This window comes from Rhodotorula graminis (genome assembly GCF_001329695.1).
Source record: "Rhodotorula graminis WP1 unplaced genomic scaffold RHOBAscaffold_13, whole genome shotgun sequence".
Lineage (NCBI taxonomy): Eukaryota > Fungi > Basidiomycota > Microbotryomycetes > Sporidiobolales > Sporidiobolaceae > Rhodotorula > Rhodotorula graminis.
Genome location: NW_017264940.1, coordinates 375,490 through 393,716, shown reverse-complemented (window position 1 = coordinate 393,716; position 18,227 = coordinate 375,490). Strand labels below are relative to the sequence as shown.

Below are 18,227 nucleotides of genomic sequence, written 5' to 3'. Positions count from 1 at the left end.
GCGGTCGAGAGCGACTTTGGTGCGACCGAGGGCGTCGCAAAGGCCAAGGACGTGCGCCAGGGCATCCCCATCTTTGGCGCCGGCCTGGCGGTCGAGGCAAAGACGGACGTCGTCCGCGGTGCGTCCTCCTCTCTCCCGCTCTCCCTCTCGAGAATACAGAGTCCTGACGAGCCCGTCCTTTGGCCCCGCAGCACTCGAGGAGCGCGCTTCGCGCAAGACCAAGGTGATCCGGCACACGTCCGAGTTTGAGCACAAGTGGCTCGTCGACCTCGTTCGCAAGCACGGCGACGACCTGACGGCCATGGCGAGGGACCGCAAGGGCAACGTGTGGCAGAAGACGCCCGGCGAGCTCAAGCGAGCGTGCGTCCCCCTTCTCCCCCTCTCTCTCTCTCTCTCTCTGTCTCGCTCCAGACGGCCTGCATGTCCTCGTCGAGCATGTACTGACACTCTCTCGATTGTGTGCGCAGGATCGCCAAGGCGGGCGGCGTCGACAAGCTCCGGGCGCAGGCCGATTCGGCATAGACGCGCTCGACCCCCCCTCTCTCTTCTCCCTCCTCTCCTTTCCTCAGGGCGTCTTTCCCTCTCGTGCTGTACTTGTTGTGTCACTCGCATCTTTCCCTCCTGCCGTCGTTGCACTGCCGCTGTACTTTTCTCTCTCTTTCTTCCCTTTCCGCGAGCGAGAACGAGAGAATGCGAGCCCGAAGAGAGGAAAGTGTCTTTTGCGCCGGACTCGAGCCGAGCCGCCGTACAGTCCGCGCCGCCTGCTGCGCTCAGCCCCCCATCCTGCGCCCCGTCAGCGCCCTGAACGCCTGCCGCTCGCACTCGGCCTGCACCTCGCGCGCGCCGAGCACCTGCCACCCGTCGGCGACGACGCGCGCGCCCTTGCCTCCCGCTCCCGCACCCGCTCCCGCACCCGCTCCTGCTCCTGATGCGCTCGCGACGCCGCCGCCGCCGTTCTGCAGCTGCTGAGCCGCCGACGAAGCGGCGCGAGCGCGCTCGCGCTTGCCCTCGATCGCGGCGCTCAGGAGCCCTCTCCTCGCGCCCGGCGGCGCTCCTCCCGCACCCGCAGCTCCTCCCACCGCCCCGCCCACCCCGGCGCCGCCGGCCATCCCGACCGCCAAGCTCAAGTCGAGCGCGGCGCCGCCCGTCGGGCTCGCAAACAGGCGGTCGTGGAACCGCACGGCGCCGGGGCCCGCGTCGCTCGAGACGATGATGGTCGGCGCGCGTTTGGCGTACAGGGCCGGGTCGGCGAGGGACGAGAGCGGGATGAGGGTGAGTGGGGCGTGCTGGGGGTAGGGGAGGCTCGAGGACGCTGTCGAGGGCCCGGCGGCGCCCGCGGTGGACGATGAGGGTGTCGGTGCGGGTGCGGGCGAGTCGGAGCGAGAGGCGGCGGCGGAGGAAGAAGGAGGGGCAGGCCCGAGCGGGGCGTCGAGCGCCATGGCGTCGTCGGCGTCGTCCTCCTCGCACGCGAGCAAGAAGACCCACCGCGCGCCGACCATCCTCAGCGCCTCCTCGACCTCGCGCCGGTCCCGCCTCGCGAGCCCGACCAAGAGCGCGCACGTGTGCGTCCCAACCGCGTTGATCGGGCTCAGGTTCTGCGTAATGACCTCGGCGAGCGCGAGCACGCGCACGTTCGTGTGCTTGAAGTGGCCGAGTGCCCGAGGCGCCACGTCGTACGACAGGGGCGAGTCGCACGCCGGGACGCACAGGTCGGCCCACGACGTGGCGCGTGCGGGCGGGAGCACCTCGTCCGACGAGGGCAGGGTCGACACGGCGAGGGGGCTCGACGGCGCGCCGAGGTACGCGCCGCCAAAGTTGGGCTCGGTCGCGCGCAATGCGAGGCGGTCCTCGACGAGGAACGTGTACGGGAGGCCGAGGACGAGGGCCTCGCGCGAAAAGGCATCGGCGACGGCGGCCGAGGGGACGAAAAAGGTCTTTTCGAGGATGAGGCCCGACAGGAACAGGGCTTGTTGCGTCTGGGCGTACGTGAGCTGGCCTGGGGCGGCGACGCCGGGCAGGAGCGGGTGCGTGACGGGCGTCAGGACCGGGTTGAGGTACCGCGAAATCTGGCCGCCCTTGCCGAGGTTGATGGCGAGGAGCGGGATGCGCCGCGACGGGCCCTCGCCGCCGTCGTCGTCGCCGTCGACGCCGTTGTTGCCGCCGTTGCCGTCGAGGTCGTCGTCGTCGTCGAGGTCGAGCGCGTCGCACCGTGCGCGAAACTTGAGGAGCTCGAGGTTCGACTCGAACGAGGTCGGGGTCGACACGAGCTTGATGACGTCGCACCCGAGCCTCGCCGCGCGCTTGTACTTGGCGAGCACGGCGTCGCTCATCCACTGCCACTCGCCGCGCCGGTCGTGATCGGCGCCGAGGACCTGGGTCGCCGCGCCGCGCAGGGCCAACAGGCGCTCGATGACGTTGTCGGGCAGGGCGAGCTCGACATCGACGTACTCTGCGCCGAGCTTGAAGCCGAGCTCGACGAGCGCGACGTACTCGGCCATGAGGTCCGGGTGCTCGTTGTACGGGTCCGGGAACGCGCCGCCCTGCTTGGACGTGCGCACGGTGAACAGGATCGGGAGCGGCGAGCACCGCCGCAGGTGACCGAAGCACAGCGCGACAAAGTGCGGCGACGGGATGCGCCGACGACGGGGAGCCGCCGTTGGCGTCGCCGTGCCCGACCTCGGCGCCGACCTCGTGCCGCTCGGACCTGCGCCGACGCCGGCGCCTGGGCCCGCGCCGACGTCGGGCGACCCGACGCGCGAGAACGGCGGCGCCGCCTCGACCTCGACGAGCGTGTCGACGCGCATCTCGATGACGTCGACGCCGCCGGCGACGCGCAGGATCGTCTCGGCGGCGACGACGCGCAGGTCGGGGAAATTGAGCGCGACAAAGCTCGTCCTCGGGCCTTTGGCGCCGCGCCCGAGCTCAGACTCGCACGCGCCGTACCCGCCGTACTCGCCGCTGCTCGGCCCGCTGACGGGTGGCGGGCGCGGGCCGGCGACGAGCGGGACGTGCGACGAGGCGAACCCAAAGATGGAGCGCAGGAGGCGGACAAAGGCCGTCTCGACGTGCTTCATGAGAAACTGAGGCGACGGCGGGCGCGGGTAGGCCGTCAGGGACGCGATCGTGTGGGTGCACAGCGACTCGAAGTGGGGGGTGCGGCGCGCCCACACGTGGCGGATCTCCTCGCCCCAGGCGGGTCTGCGTGCGCAATGCCGTGCAAGTCAGTGCGACGGTTTTTAAGGAAGAGAATAGAGAGAGTGGGAGCGCACCGAGCCTGCTCGTCGACGAGGTACCGCACCGTCTCCTCCTTGTCGCGCACGACGTGCACGATCGGGCACCCTTGGTCGTCGCGGAACCTGGCGAGGAGCTCGCGGTTCTCGTCGCGCTCGACGACGCCGCCGCCGCACGCGACGACGTAGCCGCGCGGGTGCTCGCGCAGGAGCTGGGCGAGGATGCGCGTCTCGGCGTCACGGAAGGCGGACCAGCCGTGCGTGTTGACGAACTGCGAGATTGGGCCGTGGAGGGTCTGGAACGCAGAGTCGGCGTCGATGAAGCTGCGGCGGAGCGACGTCGCGGCGATGAGGCCCAGGGTCGTCTTGCCGACGCCGCCTGCGCGGGCGCGAGAGAGTGGACGAGTCAGTGACTGGCTCTCTGCGTTTGGCGCACATGTCGATGTGCTCGAGTTTGCGCCTCGAGGTGCGCGCTGCGCTGAGCGCGTGTGCGCTCGCGAGGCTGCGCCCCACCTTGTCGGGAAGAGGGGGAGAAGAGGGAGGGGGAGGAGGAGAAGAGGGACTGACGCATGCCGATGAGGACGATGGTGGCATCTGGGTCGTACAGGGGCGGTCTCGGTGTGCGACGAGACTGGCGAGGCCGCTTGGTGGCTGGTGCGGCGGTGTTGTTCGAGGTGGTGGAGCGGGCGGGAGGCGGACCGGAGGACGAGGACGAGGAAGGGCCGGCGGTTGGGGCCGACGGTGCGGCGTGCGGGTCGAGCAGAGCCATGCGAGCTCGTAGCGGAGCAGACGTGCAGCAGGCGAGCAGGGCGAGGAGAGCGAGACGAGGAGGACTTGGAAGAGGGGACGAGGCGCGATCGGGTTTTGGCCCGGCCGCCGCGGAGACAAAACCCGCCGAAACGCGGGGCCGCGCTCCTCCCCCTCCTCCTCCTGCTACGTGTGCACCACTGCTTGCCACGCTCTGGCGAGCACCCCTCGAGAGCCCACTGCAGCTCGAGCCGGCCCCCCGCGACCGCCCCTCGCTCGTAGAGCAACCCTAGTCCTCGTCCACCTCCTCGCCCATCCATCTCGCTCCCGCTGATCGCCTCGTCCACGACCTCGGTCCACTCGCCCCACCAAGCCTCGCCCCTACCACCCTCACGGCCCTTTAACCCGCCCTGGTCGCGCGACCCGAGCCCACGAGGCCACCTCGCGCCTTGCCGCGGCCTCGGTCCACCACCGCCATGGCCGACTCGGACGGCGACCACCCGCAGAAGAAGCGCCGCGTCACTCGAGCCTGCGACCAGTTGCGTCTTGTCTCTCTCTTTCTCTCACTCGCCGAGGAACTCGCGCAGCTCACTCCCGTCTCGCGACCAACGCAGGTGCCGCCGCCGCCGCATCAAGTGCGAGGCGTACCCGCGCGCCGACCTCGATGCGCCGTGCGTCATCTGCACCGAGGCCGGCCACGCAGACGGCTGCACCTTTTCCCGCCCGGCCAAGAAGCGCGGGCCCCAGGCGGGCAAGGCAAAGAGCCTCGAGGAGCGCTGCTCGGCGTTCGAGCGCCTCCTCGTGCGTCCGACCTGTCCTCTTTCTTGCCCGGGACCGTGTCCGTCCTTGCACTGACACGCCCGCTCGCGCGCAGGGTTACCTCCTCCCCATCGTCCCCTCGCTCGAGGCGCACGTCGAGACGTTCGTCGCCCTCAACCCATCCTCCGCATCCGCCTTCTCGCCCTCGCCCGACGGCGCCAGCAGCACCTCGCGGCTTCCCTCGCACCCACAGGCGCCTGTCGACCCGACCTCGAGCACGCCAATGACGGCCGCCGACGCGCACCAGGCGACGTACGCCTCGAGCCGCATCCCGGACCTCATGGACTCGGTCCTGCCGCCGCTCGTACCGGCGCGCGAGGCCGCCAAGACGTCGTCGGCAACGTTGAGCGCCAAACGCGCGTCGTCGTCCGGTGCGCCCGGTGCAGCAGGAGCAGGAGGAGGAGCGAGCGGACGCCCCAAAGTCGAGGACGCGTCGCACCTGTTCGGCCCGCCGGCGCCGCTCGACAACCCGTACGGCGCGCTCCCGGCGCCTCCGCCGATCGGTTTCGGCGCTGCAACCGCGAGTGCTGCACTGCGTGGGCCGGGCCACCCGCCGCCGGTCGCTTTCCCGCACGCGCACGGCCACGGCGCGCCCCTGTCGCTGCACGCGCTCGCCGACGCGGCCGTGCCCGACTTTGACGGTGGGTCCATCGGTGGTGGCGGCAAGGGCGGCGGCGGACACGGTGGTGCACTCGACGGCGACGGCGACGGCGAGCTCGGCGTGCCAGAGCTGCCCGGCGAGGCGACGAGGAACGTCCTCCTCGACCTGTACTTCAACCAGGTCGGACAGACGTGCTTGCCCATGCTCGTGCGTCGACTTGCCTCTCCTCTTTCTCTCGCGATGCGGGACGGGAGCGTCGTCTCGACCCAGACCTTGACGATCACTTTGCTTTTCGTCGCAGGACAAGTCACGCTTCCTGCGCTGGTCAGCGCACCTCCCCTCGTACCCTCACCCTCTTCCAAACTCGACCTCGACCTCGAACCCGCCCTCGATCCCGTCCACCGCCGCGACGACCTCGACCGGCCCTCACCTCCCGCCCGCCCTGTACCTCGCCGTCTTTGCCCTCTCGGCGTCGTACCTCGCGCCCGACTCGCACCTCGCGCGCTCGACGCACGCGCCGCACGTCTTTGCGCACGCCGCACGCGCACACCTCATGCGCGACGTGCTCGCCTCGTCGGCGGCGGCGGGCAGCCCGGGCGGCGGCGGCGGCGGCGGCGTCACGCTCGAGACGGTTCAAGCGGCGGTCCTCCTCGCCCTGTTTGACTGGGGCTCGGGCGCCCTCTCGCGCGCATGGACCCTGTCCTCGCTCGCGCTCGCGCTCGCCCTCTCCCTCTCCCTGCACCTCTCGTCGTCGCTCCCGCCCGACCCGCACCACTTCAAGCTGCGCACGTTCCACGCCGTCCTCATCGTGCACGCGCTCGTCGCGCTACGCCTCGACCGGCCGCCGCTCACGGTCCTCGAGGACTATGACGTGCCGATCCCGCCCGTCGACGAGGCGGACAACTGGGAGCTGTGGAGGGGGGACAAGGGCGCGGCCGAGCTGCGCGACGAGTGGGGCGCGGGGGCGGCGACGGCTGGAGGCGCGGGCGGTGGCTCGGGTGGAGCGTCGGGCGAGGGTGGCGCGCAAGAGGGTGGCAGCAGAGCGGGAGAGCTGGCGTCGACCTCGGGGGCGGGAGGAGGAGCAGGAGGGGCAGGAGGGGCCGGCGCGCCACCCGCCGTGCGCAGCAACGCGCTCGTCACGTTCGCGCGCCTCGCCCAGCTGTGCGCCGTCGCGCTCGGCATCCTGCGCTGGTCGGCGTGCCCGCGCCGGGGCAACGGTCAAGGGCTCGCCGCGGGCGAGCAGGAGCGCGCAGAGCTCGTCGCCGGGCTCGCCGCGTGGGAGGAGCAGCTCGAGGGCGACTTGCGGCTCGGCGACGCGAGGGGGAGCGTCGAGCGGGTTGGAGAGAGGGCGAGGTGGACCGTCGAGATGCAGATGCTCGTCGCCGCCCTGTACCTCAAGCTGCGGCCGCACCCGTGCGTCGCCATTCTTCCTCTCTCCGCCCATGATCTCGGCCTTCCACCGCATGTGCAGCCACTGACTCTTTGCCCTCGCCCTGCTACAGGTCGTTCGCGAGCGTGACGCTCGACCCTGTCCCGCAGGCGCTCGGCCTCCTCAACCACGTCCTCGGCCAGTTCCGCACCTCGTTCACGCTCCTGCGGTCGCTCCCGACGGTCGACGTCACGCTCGACATCCTGTCGCGCGCCCTGTTCGAGCAGACCGACTATGCGCCGCACCACCACGACTCGGTCCTGAGGGCGTACGACGAGCTCGGCAGGGTGTGGCCGACGGCGAGGGAGAGTTGGGTCCGGTTGGCGACCAAGGTCGACGAGCACAAGCGCGAGCTGGGTCTCTTGCGTGGTGCGTCATTCGACGACGTCCTCTTCCTCTCTCTCTCTCCCTCCCACTTTCCTCGAGCATCAACTGACTCGCCTCTCTCTTTCTCGCAGGCGTTCACCCGACCACCTCTGCGCACCCTTCGCCGTACGCCGTCCCTGCCCCGGCACCCATCGCCGAGCCGTTCCAGGCCTTCCTCGGCTTCAGCCACGACCTCGGGCCGGGCGCGCACCCGTCGACCGTGCTCGACTTTGGCTCGTGGGACCAGACCGACTTGCTCGTCAGCCTCGGTCTCGTCATGGACCCGGCGGCGGCGACCACGATGGCGGGAGGTGCGGGAGGGAGCATGGGCGGGTTCGGCGGCGAGGGAGGAGGAGCAGCAGGAGGAGGAGCGGGAGGCGAGCACGGCATGGCGTTCTCGAACGCCGGCGCGTGGCAGCCGCTTGCAGGGTGGGCCGACCCGACGAGCGGCGGCGGGTCGGGCGCCGCGACGCACGGCTCGCTCTCGCTCCCGCTCCCGATCGAGGGCGTCCTCGGCGGAGCGTACCCGCCGGGCCCACCGTCACAGCAGCAGCAGCAGCAGCAGCAACACTCGGCGCCGCGCAGCAGCCCCGGCATGTCGATGTCGACGCCGGGCGCAGGCGGCGGGCTCGGCAGCGCCGGCTCGGTCCCCGCCTACTTTCCCTCGCCGACGCACGCCCAGCAGCCCTTCCACCCGATGACCATCTCGCCGCCGTCGCTCCCACCTCACCCTCACCCTCACCCTCACCACCTCCCTGCCGCACCGCCCTCGTCGTCCGCACCCTCGTCGCACCCAAACGCGCACCCGCACCCGCACTCGAGCGCGCTCTCGAGCCTCCCCGGCGCGCCATCGCCCTTCCCGAGCGCCGCGCCGAGTCCTGCGCCGGGCATGGGCATGGACATGGGCACGGGCGTCGGCGGCGACATGATGGGCGACGACGACCCTGGCGGCGGCGGCGGAGGAGGAGGAGGAGGAGGAGGAGGCGAGGGCCCGGGCACCGACTTGCTCACGAGGTGGCTCGACCGCGGGTCGCTCGGGTTCGCGGCGGCGGCGACGACGATGGGCGAGGGGAGGGACGAGGATGGCGGAGCGAGAGAGGGTGGGAGGGAAGGACCGGGAGGAGCTTGAGCGGCAATGCCGACGCGCCTTTTCACGAGCTCTCGAGTCACTGCTGCTCATCGCTTTCGCTCTCGCTCTCCCTTCACAAAGGAGAGAAGCCTCGCTTCTCGACGAGAGGCTGCTCGAGAGGAAAGAGAGGCAGAAGGGTCGTCGTGACGGGACGGCGTTGCAGAGCGCGGCCCGAGCGGCTCTACCTGCGGCCCCTCTTTCCTCCACCGCCACCGCGCCCACCGCCGCCTCCCCGTCCGCCCCTCGCGCCTCCTCGACCGCGCCCACCGCCACCGCCACCGCCACCCCCAACGCGCGGCATGCCCGCCTCGCGCTCATCGTCGTCGCGGTCGCGCTCGTCCCCCTCGTCCTGGGCGCGGCGCTTCTTGCCCTTGTTGCCGAGCGACCCCCCGAGCTGGAGCTCCTTGACCTCGCGGATGGCCTCGCGCTGGGCCTCGCCGACGCGCTCCGAGAGGAGGAGCGCCTCGGCTTTGCCCGATGCGCCGAGCGGGTACTCGTCCATCTTCTTGCCGATGACGCCTGCGAGGCGCGGGGTGCGGGGTGCGGCGAGCGACGCGGTTGGAGGGTGGGAGGGTGTGTGTGAGAGAGAGAGAGAGAGAGAGAGAGAGAGAGAGGAGGTAGGGAGAGAAAGGCAAAGTCAGTCCGGCTGGCGAAAGGAGAGAAACGAGGACGCAGGGAGGGAGGGACGCACCCTCGATGCGCTGGAACAGCTCGACGTCGTACTGCGTCACGAGCGTGACACTCTTGCCACTGCGACCCGCCCTCGCCGTGCGCCCGACGCGGTGGATGTAGTCCTTCGAGTTGGTCGGCAGGTCATAGTTGACGACGAGGTCGACCGAGGGAATGTCGAGTCCGCGACTGGCAACGTCGGTCGCGAGCAGGATCGACTTGTTGCCCGACTTGAACTTGTTGAGGGCACCGAGGCGCGCCGACTGGGACAGCTGGCCGTGGAGCGGCACGGCCGGGAAGGCCAAGAGGCGCAAGAGGATGGCGAGCCGTTGGGCGTCGACGACGGTGCGCACAAAGACGATGGTCGTGAGGCCCGACAGGGTGTGGAGGAGGTGCACGAGGTGGAGGTCCTTGTGCTTGAGCGGGACGAGGAGGTAGTACTGGAGCAGGGTCGACACGGTCTGGTACTTGCTCGACACCTCGAGCTTGACCGGGTCGCGCAACGACGCGCGCTGCAGCTTGGCCACCTTGGTCGTCATGGTCGCCGAGAACAGGTACGTGCGGCGACCCTCGCGCGGGATCACCTTGAGGATCTTGTCGATGACGGGCCCAAAGTCGAGGTCGAGCAGGCGGTCCGCCTCGTCGAGGACCTGCGGGAGTTGGGGAGGAGAGTGTCAGGGCAATTCACGTCCACGTGGGCGCCGACTCGTCGAGCCAAGGCCGGACAAGCTGCCCCCAGCGGAACGGCCGCGGACGCACCAAGTAGCGCAAGTTGCGGAGCGAGAACCCTTTGGTGTTCTCGAGGTGGTCCTGGAGGCGACCGGGCGTCGCGACGATGACGTGAGGCTTCTTGGCGAGGGCGACCTGCTGGGCCATCGTGTCCATGCCGCCGACGATGGTGGCGACGCGAACGCCGATGCCGCTCCCGAGCGCCGTGAACGTGTCGCTGATCTGGTACGCGAGCTCGCTGTTGCCGCCGGGGTCGAGTGAGTCCAGTGCGCTCGACGAGAGATGCCCCCACGAGAGAGAGAGAGAGAGAGGCGGGACGCACCGAGTCGGGGCGAGCACGACGGCGAACAAGCCCTGCGGGTCTTCCCACAGGTGGTGCAAGATGGGGAGCGCAAACGCGGCCGTCTTGCCCGATCCCGTCTGGGCGAGGCCGATAATGTCGCGCCCCTCGATGGCGTAAGGGACGCACTCCTCCTGGATCTGGGACGGCGCCGTGAACCCGAGCGAGGCGCACGCGTCGCACAGGGCGGGCAGGAGCCCGAGCGAGGCGAACGTCGCGGTCGACTTGGTCTCGGTCGTGAGCATGCCGCCGGCGGGCACGAGCGTCGCCTTGTCCTTGGTGGTGGTGGTGGTGCGCGAGGTCGAGGCGACTGGTGCGGGCGACGGGCTGCGCGAGGCGGCGCTGCTGCTGCTGCCGCCGCTGTGGTGCGAGTGGTCCTCCGAGTCGGACATGGGCTCAGAGCAGCTAGCGCTGGAGCGGGTGAGCGAGGAGAGAGAGCCGGCCGGAGTGTCAGGCGAGTCTCGAGCTCGAGGCCAACTGATGAAGCTCTCTCTCGTCAACCCCAGCACTGTGCAGAGCTGTGTCTACTGCAATCGATGCACGAGTCTCTATCACACAGCTACCGAGCCCCCTCTACGTCCCCACTGCCCACGCTTCTTCCCACCTGACCCCGCCGCTCGACCCACCTCAGCGCGCGACCGCCTCACGCCGCCGCCGCGCCCGCGCCCTTTACCGCATCGAGCACCACCTGCCTCTCCTCGTCGCCCAGCTTGCCCACCAGCTCCTGCACCGCAACCCCCCTCCCGAGCGGGCCCATCTTGGCCCACGTCTTGGCGACGAGCCGCACGAGCTTGTCGCGGTCGCCCGCAAACGACGACGCGAACTGGGTAAACTCGAGGTGCAGAAAGGTGCAGCACACGGCGTCTTCGAACAGGTGCGCTTCGGGGTCTGCGCGTGGTGCGGCGGGAAAGAGGGGGGAGGAAGGAGAGGACGCGGGACGAGGGAGGGTCAGTCGGTCGTTCGCTCGACGCCGCCCTCGCTACGACGCACATCGGCGCTCAGAGAGAGAGAGAGAGAGAGAGAGAGACTCGAGACGCACCTTTGAGCTCGTCCTCGCGCTCCGGCAACGGCGCCCTCTGGAGCGTCTTCTTGAGGAGCAAGTCGCGCACGCGCCCAAACAGCTCGGCGTCGCCCTCATCGTCCTCGACGTAGCCCGCCTGCCGCATGACGTCGTGCGCAATGTCGGCGTGGAACTTGTTGAGCGCCGTCTGCGGTACGGTGTGGGGCGCGGGCGGGGGCGAGGTCAGTCGGTGAGCGACGGGCGGCGGGGAGGGAGGAGGAAAGGGAGGAGAGGGGACGCACCCGCCACATCTTGTACCCGCTGAGCCCCTCTGCATAGTCCTTGCGCGGCCGCTCCCACCTCCTGACGTGCTGCGACGCAGCAGCGAGCAACAGTGCCTCGCCGGGCCCTCGCCGCAGCGCGTCGACGGTCGACAGCGCGCTGAGCTTGCGCGCGTACAGCTCGAGCGTCGAGTGGTACCGCAGCGAGGGCGTGCTCGCACCCGGTGCTGGTGCTGGTGCGGGCTCGTCGGCGGCGGTGGTGGGAGACGAGGGGTCGCGGAGGTGCATGGCGCGGAAGGACGAGAGGGCGACGAGGAAGCGCGAGGTCGGGGTAAAGGCGGCGGTGGACGGGTAGTCGTCGGCGGGGTTGTTCGACATGGTGTGCGCGGTGGCCGAGGGTGCGCGGTCGAGGTGAGGTTCGGGTCGAGGTGGGGAGATACGGGCGCAGCGGTGCGAAACTGGAAGGTAAGGTCGAGGGGAGGCGAGAAAGGTGGGACGCAACTGAGCTCGGAGCGAAGTCACTCGCCCGCACCAAGCCCACTCTCGCCTCCAGCTCGCCTCTACACACTCCCCCAGCCACTCGTACAAGCATGGCATTCAGTCAGTCGACCGCTTGCGACCCGTTCACGTCGTCGAACGACCCGCTGACCTCTCCTCGTTGTCCCTCTCTGCCACCTCCCATCCCTCCTCCTCCCCCCTCCCTCGCTCATCTCGACTCACCCTCCTGCGTGCTCTGCGCCCCTCGCCAACCCCGACACACACTCCCTTTGCGACCGTGCAGACGCTCCTGGCGGTGGTCGCGGTGGCCGTGGCGGTGGACGCGGTCCGTCTCTCGCTCTCTCGTCGTCCGCCTACACTCACTGACTCGCTTCCCTCTCCCATCCCCTCCCTCGACCCGACCCCGACCCCGACTCGACCCTCGAACCTCGACTCCGACACACCACCAGGCGCCCCTCGTGGCGGCATGGGCGGCGGTCGCGGCGGTGGTCGCGGCGGCGGATTCTCGTCGCGCGGCGGTGCCCCCGGCGGCCGTGGCGGCGGCTTTGGCGGCGGCCGTGGCGGTGCCGGCGGACGCGGCGGTGCGCCCCGTGGCGGTGCCCGCGGCGGTGGAGGACGTGGCGGTGGACGCGGCGGCGCAAAGGGCGGCGTCGGGGCCAAGGGCGGCGCCAAGGTGATCCTCGAGCCGCACCGGCACCCGGGCGTGTTTGTCGCCAAGGGCAAGGAGCACCTCCTCGTCACGCGCAACCTCGTCCCTGGCGACAGCGTGTACGGCGAGAAGCGGATCTCGATCGAGCAGCCCAATGCCTCGGACCCGTCGCTGCCCGCCGAGAAGGTCGAGTACCGCGTGTGGAACCCGTTCCGCTCCAAGTTGGCGGCCGGCATCCTCGGTGGCCTCGACGACATCCACATCGGCCCGGGCAAGAAGGTCCTCTACCTCGGCGCCGCGTCCGGTACCTCGGTCTCGCACGTCGCCGACGTCGTTGGCCCGGTGCGTCCACAACTCCCCTCCTTTGTCCCCCTCCTGATGCGCCGTCACTGACTCGTGCATCGACTCTCGCAGGAGGGCACCGTCTACGCCGTCGAGTTCTCGCACCGCTCGGGCCGTGACCTCGTCAACATGGCCAAGAAGCGCACCAACGTCATCCGTGCGTCCCCTCCTCCTCTCCCTCCCTCTCTCGGCGTCTCTCTCTCTATCACGATCTCGTACTGACGATCCCTCGCGCTTCACGAACAGCCATCGTTGAGGACGCGCGCCACCCGAACAAGTACCGCATGCTGCTCTCGATGGTCGACGTCGTCTTTGCCGACGTGGCGCAGCCCGACCAGGCGCGCATCGTCGCCCTCAACGCGCACCACTTCCTCAAGAACGGCGGCCACGCCGTCATCTCGATCAAGGCGTCGTGCATCGACTCGACCGCGCCCGCCGAGGCCGTCTTTGCCGCAGAGGTCAAGAAGCTCCAGAGCGAGAGCTTCAAGCCGAGGGAGCAGCTCACGCTCGAGCCGTACGAGCGTGACCACGCCATGCTGGTCGTGCGTCCCCTCCCCCTTTCTCTCTTTCCTCCCCCTCCTCTTCGGGAACCAGAGTATCTGACCCTTCTCTCCTCTTCGTCGCCCCCACAGGCCCAGTACCAGCGCCACAAGTGAGCGCTCGATCTCGACGAGACGCTTTGAGGTCGTGACGGCGCCAGGGCGTGGGCGCACCGACGTGTTGTAGGCGGTCCCCTCTTCTTCCCCCTCCCTCCCCCTCCCCCTCTCGCTCTCTCTCTCCTCGTCCTCGTCGCGCCTTGCACAGTGTCGAGGTCGAGGGGGCGACTCGAGGCCTGTCTCGATCTGCATAGCTGTACTTCTACGCCCTGTCTTTCCTTCCCGACTAGCGGCATTGGTTCGCGTGCGAGAGCGCGAGAGCGGAGCGCGCGAGAGAGCCGGGCGGGCGGACGGACCCCGGCGGGCGGCGGGCGGGCGGGCGAGCGAGAGAAGCGAACTCTCTCGTCCTGTGCGGTTGCTTGCGAGAGAGCGACGGCGAGTGGGACAGGAGGAGCTGCGGCCTGCGAGTGTCGGCGCTCTCGAGAAGAAGGACGAGTTTGAGAGGGCCGAGCGAGAGAGAGAGAGAAGGTCCGAGCGGGGCAGCAAGCCGCGCGAGAGGTCGTCCCTGACCCGCGTAGCGGCTCCTGCGCGCCTATCTCGTTCGCTCTCTGTTGAGCTCGAGAGAGGCTTGCAGGCGTGCGGCTACAGCTGGAGCGTCGTCACCCCCCACTCCCTCACGACGCGTTCTCCTCCTCCTCCCCCCTCTCGCCCGCCCACGCCTCGCCGCTCCACATCCTGCACCGCTCGAGCGCGAGCACGAGCGGCACGAGGTCCTCGGCCTGGCGCTGCGCCGCCGCGTCGTCGCACGCCTTGGGCGCCGACAGGACGAAGAGGTCGCCCTCGCTCGGTGGGGGCGGGGAAGGGGACGAGGTCGAGTCGAGGCGGGCGAGGCGGCGCGAGAGAAAGTCGACGAGGCTGTCGAGTGGGTGACGGGTGAGGGCGAGGAGGTGAGCTGAGGGATCGGGCGGGTCGGCGGTCGGTGAGGGAGGAGAAAGGGAGGAAGGTGGAAGGACGAGGCCGGTGAGGAAGGTCGGGAGGTGGTAACGGCGGGCTGACGAGGCGGCAGAGGCGAGAGGAACGTTGGAGCTGAACGGTCCTCGAGGCGCAGGATCGGCGACCTCGCCCGTCGACGGCAAAGGCGACAGGTCGAGCACGCCGACGAGCCGCCGACCGGCGGCGTCGAGCTCGCGCGCCGTGCTCTCGAGTTCGTCTACCCGCACGCGCAGCACCGGTGCTCGTCGCACGTCCGGGATCGACGCCGCCGGCCACGCTTTGACGCGCTCGGCGACGAGCTCTGCCTCGTGGGCGACGCGCCGCGCGAGGAGCGAGTGGACGTGCGCCGTGACGGCTCGTGGAGGGAGCATGACGGCGGACGAGTTGAGACGCTTGTACGAGCCTGCGGAGGAGCGAGCTTCGTCAGGGTCCGTCCTGTGAGAGAAGGGAGGGGAGTGCGAGGGACGCACCCTTTTGCGCGAGGACGGCGACAGCTTCGGCCCAGCACGTGACCCACATGGCCTTGCCCGTCGAGCCTTGTCGCGAGAGGCGGTCCTCGAACCGGGGATGGAGAACGCGCGATGGCTGAAGAACGAGTCGCGAGTTGCTCGAGGTCGAAGTGCTGGGCGGCCGGGCGAGCTCGAAGCGGACCATCATCTCTGTGCGGGGGCAGGAGGGTCAGTGGCTGCAGAGGATGATGGAAGGGAGAGGGAACGCACCGCACGGCAGGACCTTGTTGGTGAGGAGGCACCGCCTCAAGGGCGACGAGAGGACGCGCACTGTGAGCGGCAACGCAGAGGTCAGCTCTGTTTTGGAGGGGAGGAGAGGCAGGGACGCACACGTGACATCGCCGCGAGCGATATCCCAGCCGTGTGCGTCGCCGACGAGAGCTTGCCGGTGACGACGAGGTTCGGGAGGAGGACGACGAGGTGGGGCGTCCAAGAGCACAGAGCGGGCGCGCTGGGGCTTGGCCGCGGTCTGGCAAGCGCAGCAAGGGCGCATGCAAGCCTCGCTGTCGTACTGCGAGGCCGGTAGTGAGCCAGGGGCCAACCCGACGTCCACTCTCCGCCGATGAACTTGGTCTCGCTCCCTCACGGCGGCACGGTCTGTGACGACGGCTCTTGCAGTCTGGCAGGCCAGCGCGCCACCCTCTCGAGCTCTTCGAGGCTCAGCAGCACGGGCTCGCCGCTCTCCCCCAGCCGATGCCGTCGCTCCTCTCCCCCTCGACTCGCTCCGCCAGCTCTGTCCCGATCTCTCGACTCGGGCTCAACGTGCCGTGCAGCTCGCGCGCCGCTTCCGTCGCCGTGGCCGGCTGCTTGGCCGACCACACTGGGCGGGACAGCGCCTGGCTTTTGCTCGCTGTGCGCGCCCTCGCCGCTTGGGGAAGTCGGCTTCGTCCCGCGCCGTCGACCGTGCTCCCGAGTTTGGCTGCACCGCTTGCGCCTGTAGAAGGTCTCGCCAACAGAGCCGCACTCGCCGCACTCGGGACGGACGAGGTTGAACTCGCGATGCGGCAGTGCGAGCTGCTCGAAGCTTCGCGTCTGGCCTTGGCCTCTCCCTCGCCACGCTCCCTGCTCTTCTCCCTCTTGCACCTCTGCTGCGAGCTCGCCTCGCACGCTACGCCATGGCGCCCTCGGTCTCGCTCTCTGACGACTCTCTCAGCAACGTCCTGCGACCTGTGGTGCGTCCCCGTCCCCCACCTCCTCGCTCGACCGGGAACTGATCTCTCTCACGCCCGACAGCTCGTCGGCACCTTTCTCTCGTGCTGCCTGTGCGGCGTCATCCTCTGCATCGGTGCGTCCTCGTTCACTGTGTCAAGATCGACGAGCAGCACTGACGGCGACGAGACCAGCCTGCCTCTACTTCAAGCACTTCCCTCGAGACCGCGGCGTCCTCAGGGCGCTCGTCCTCTTCCTCACCCTGTCGTCGATAGCCGTCACGGCGACGTGCTCGGCCTGGACCTGGATGATCAGCGGTCCGTCGAGCACGCTCTCTTCTCGGTCGACCGACGAGGCCTGACTTTCTTCCTCTCGCACACAGGCAAGGAGATCACCTCGACCGACGACCTCATGCCCCTCGTGCCGTCCTTCATCTTCTTCCTCGTCGTGTACGTGAGCATCCACTGGCCTGCGCCCTGTCACAAACGCTCACTGTCCTCGTCCTCGCAGCGTGTTCGTCCAAGCCTGTCCTCGACCTTCCCCTCCTCGCATTGCCTGACTCTTTTCCGCCTCGCCGCAGAGGACTCACGGTCTGTGTCACCCAGCTGTGGTACGCGTGGCGCTGCTGGGTCATGGGCGGCCGCAAGCGGTGGTGGGTCCCGGGCTTGATCGCGGTCGGGTCGGTCGCCGCCTATGGTGCGTCGCGCCGTCCTCCCTCTCCTCCTCGTACGCCCCAAGAACTCACAGCGTCGCGTGTGCAGGGTGCATCATCTTCCTCACGACGCAAATCTCGCCAAACAAGGTCCTGAACGACTTTATGACGGTCGCGTGCGTCCTCCTCTCTCTCCCTTCTCGGTCCGTCCTCGAGCGGCCCGTTCCGGCAGCTCATCCCTCTCTCTCTCTCTCTCGCAGGATCGTCACTTTTGGGTGGCTCGTCCTGCTCCTGCTCGTCGGTGCGTCCCCTCCTTCCACCCCTCGAGATCGAGGTTCGAACCGAGACTGACGCTCGAGCCCCTCTGCAGACCTCGCCATCACGCACGTCCCGCTCTCTCTTCCTCCTCTCGAGGCACTCCTGACGGGGTCGCCTTTCTCGATACGCAGGATCGACACGTTCTGGTACCTCGTGTGGAAGCCGAGGAAAGAGCACGCCGGGATCGTGCTCAACGACTCGTGCGTCCCCCGTCTCGCCTCAGCTCGTCCCCGTCGTCCCGCCGCAACCTGACCTCGCCTCCCATCAGACGCTTGAGGCAGCTCGCAGGCCTCGCCGCCAAGACAAACGCGGTCGGCCTGCTCGTCCAGGTGCGTCCCTCGCTCGTCCATTCCCGACAGAGCGTCGAGGCCGACCTTTCATGCGTTCGAAGGTCATCATCATTGTCCTCCTCTTTGCGTCGCCCGGCAAGTTCATCTACGCCGTGCCAGCCATGCTCGAGAGCATGCTCTGTGCGTCGTCCCGCTCCTCGGTCGTCGGCCTTCCCAAAGAACCTCGAGCTCACCTTTTCTCTTGCGCAGACTCGGGCTCGGTCATCGTCTCTCGTGCGTCCGAGTCTCTCGTGTACGTTCGACTCAAAGAGAGCAGCTACTGACCCTGTGCCCCTCCTCCTCGCGCAGTCCTCGCCCGCGACAACCCTCGCGGCGTGTCCTTCTCCAAGTACTCGCTCACGACCGGCGCAGCCCGCTCCCAAGGGGCCCAGCCGACGCCCATCAACTCGATGCTCCAGACCTCGACGTCGCGCACGATCGCGCTCGACCAGGCGCAGCAGCGCCGCAAGCGGTCCGAGGCGACGACGGCCGTCGGGACGCTCGGGCCGTGCTACGAGCGCGACATGGATCCGGCGTGCGACGTGGACGACTGCGACGACGACGAGCAGGGCGTGCAGAGCAGCGAGGCGCTGAGCGCGAGCACGTCGGACGACGTCATGGGCGAGAAGAGCTGCGGCGCGGGCGAGCAGGAGGTCGACATTGCCGAGCTGGACCGGGTTGCGCAGGAGGACGACGAGGGCGCGCCTCGGACGGCGCCGACGGGCGACGACGTCGTCTGACTCGCAAGTGGGGCGACGAGCTTGATACGATACGCGACATGCCGACGAGTCACTGGAACAGCTGTACACTTTCTCTCTCTCCTCTCACGGACCGCTTTATCCTCGACAAGAC

General features: G+C 69.3%; 8 protein-coding genes across 8 annotated transcripts; 3 read left to right on the top strand and 5 right to left on the bottom strand.

Annotated features, from left to right (window-relative positions):
* Nucleotides 1-2,216: 2,216 nt before the first annotated feature.
* Nucleotides 2,217-2,507, bottom strand: RHOBADRAFT_3622 (uncharacterized protein; the record flags this gene model as incomplete). The annotated part of the gene is made up of 1 exon (XM_018413338.1): nt 2,217-2,507. A coding segment is annotated over one exon (291 nt), but the record flags the coding sequence as incomplete, so codon positions are not given.
* A 779-nt stretch (nt 2,508-3,286) lies between these two features.
* On the bottom strand, nt 3,287-3,840 carry RHOBADRAFT_254 (uncharacterized protein; the record flags this gene model as incomplete). The annotated part of the gene is made up of 2 exons (XM_018412680.1): nt 3,287-3,609; nt 3,798-3,840. Coding segments are annotated over 2 exons (366 nt in total), but the record flags the coding sequence as incomplete, so codon positions are not given.
* A 613-nt stretch (nt 3,841-4,453) lies between these two features.
* Nucleotides 4,454-8,348, top strand: RHOBADRAFT_55523 (uncharacterized protein; the record flags this gene model as incomplete). Its single annotated transcript, XM_018417893.1, has 6 exons — nt 4,454-4,515; nt 4,592-4,778; nt 4,852-5,604; nt 5,699-6,810; nt 6,900-7,195; nt 7,285-8,348. 6 exons carry the CDS (start codon nt 4,454-4,456, stop codon nt 8,319-8,321), a joined length of 3,447 nt encoding a protein of 1,148 aa, XP_018268898.1. The 3' UTR covers nt 8,322-8,348.
* Nucleotides 8,349-8,502: 154 nt separating this feature from the next.
* Nucleotides 8,503-10,441, bottom strand: RHOBADRAFT_38957 (uncharacterized protein; the record flags this gene model as incomplete). The annotated part of the gene is made up of 4 exons (XM_018413581.1): nt 10,042-10,441; nt 9,750-9,957; nt 9,013-9,640; nt 8,503-8,840 (listed from the first exon to the last, which is right to left on the bottom strand). The coding sequence occupies exons 1-4, from the start codon at nt 10,302-10,304 to the stop codon at nt 8,503-8,505; spliced, it is 1,437 nt and encodes a 478-aa protein (XP_018268897.1). The 5' UTR covers nt 10,305-10,441.
* Nucleotides 10,442-10,702: 261 nt separating this feature from the next.
* Nucleotides 10,703-11,718, bottom strand: RHOBADRAFT_55521 (uncharacterized protein; the record flags this gene model as incomplete). The annotated part of the gene is made up of 3 exons (XM_018417892.1): nt 10,703-10,947; nt 11,099-11,267; nt 11,362-11,718. 3 exons carry the CDS (start codon nt 11,716-11,718, stop codon nt 10,703-10,705), a joined length of 771 nt encoding a protein of 256 aa, XP_018268896.1.
* A 586-nt stretch (nt 11,719-12,304) lies between these two features.
* On the top strand, nt 12,305-13,485 carry RHOBADRAFT_32206 (uncharacterized protein; the record flags this gene model as incomplete). The annotated part of the gene is made up of 5 exons (XM_018413017.1): nt 12,305-12,421; nt 12,482-12,829; nt 12,902-12,986; nt 13,076-13,371; nt 13,462-13,485. The coding sequence occupies 5 exons, from the start codon at nt 12,305-12,307 to the stop codon at nt 13,483-13,485; spliced, it is 870 nt and encodes a 289-aa protein (XP_018268895.1).
* Nucleotides 13,486-14,099: 614 nt separating this feature from the next.
* On the bottom strand, nt 14,100-15,266 carry RHOBADRAFT_46435 (uncharacterized protein; the record flags this gene model as incomplete). The annotated part of the gene is made up of 4 exons (XM_018414790.1): nt 14,100-14,821; nt 14,889-15,077; nt 15,138-15,197; nt 15,260-15,266. 4 exons carry the CDS (start codon nt 15,264-15,266, stop codon nt 14,100-14,102), a joined length of 978 nt encoding a protein of 325 aa, XP_018268894.1.
* Nucleotides 15,267-16,029: 763 nt separating this feature from the next.
* RHOBADRAFT_55518 (uncharacterized protein) lies at nt 16,030-18,199 on the top strand. Its single transcript, XM_018417891.1, has 12 exons — nt 16,030-16,099; nt 16,161-16,212; nt 16,271-16,393; nt 16,459-16,525; nt 16,654-16,772; nt 16,838-16,904; nt 16,989-17,029; nt 17,099-17,246; nt 17,315-17,375; nt 17,438-17,516; nt 17,586-17,609; nt 17,685-18,199. The coding sequence occupies exons 1-12, from the start codon at nt 16,043-16,045 to the stop codon at nt 18,113-18,115; spliced, it is 1,269 nt and encodes a 422-aa protein (XP_018268893.1). The 5' UTR covers nt 16,030-16,042; the 3' UTR covers nt 18,116-18,199.
* The last annotated feature ends 28 nt before the right edge of the window (nt 18,200-18,227 follow it).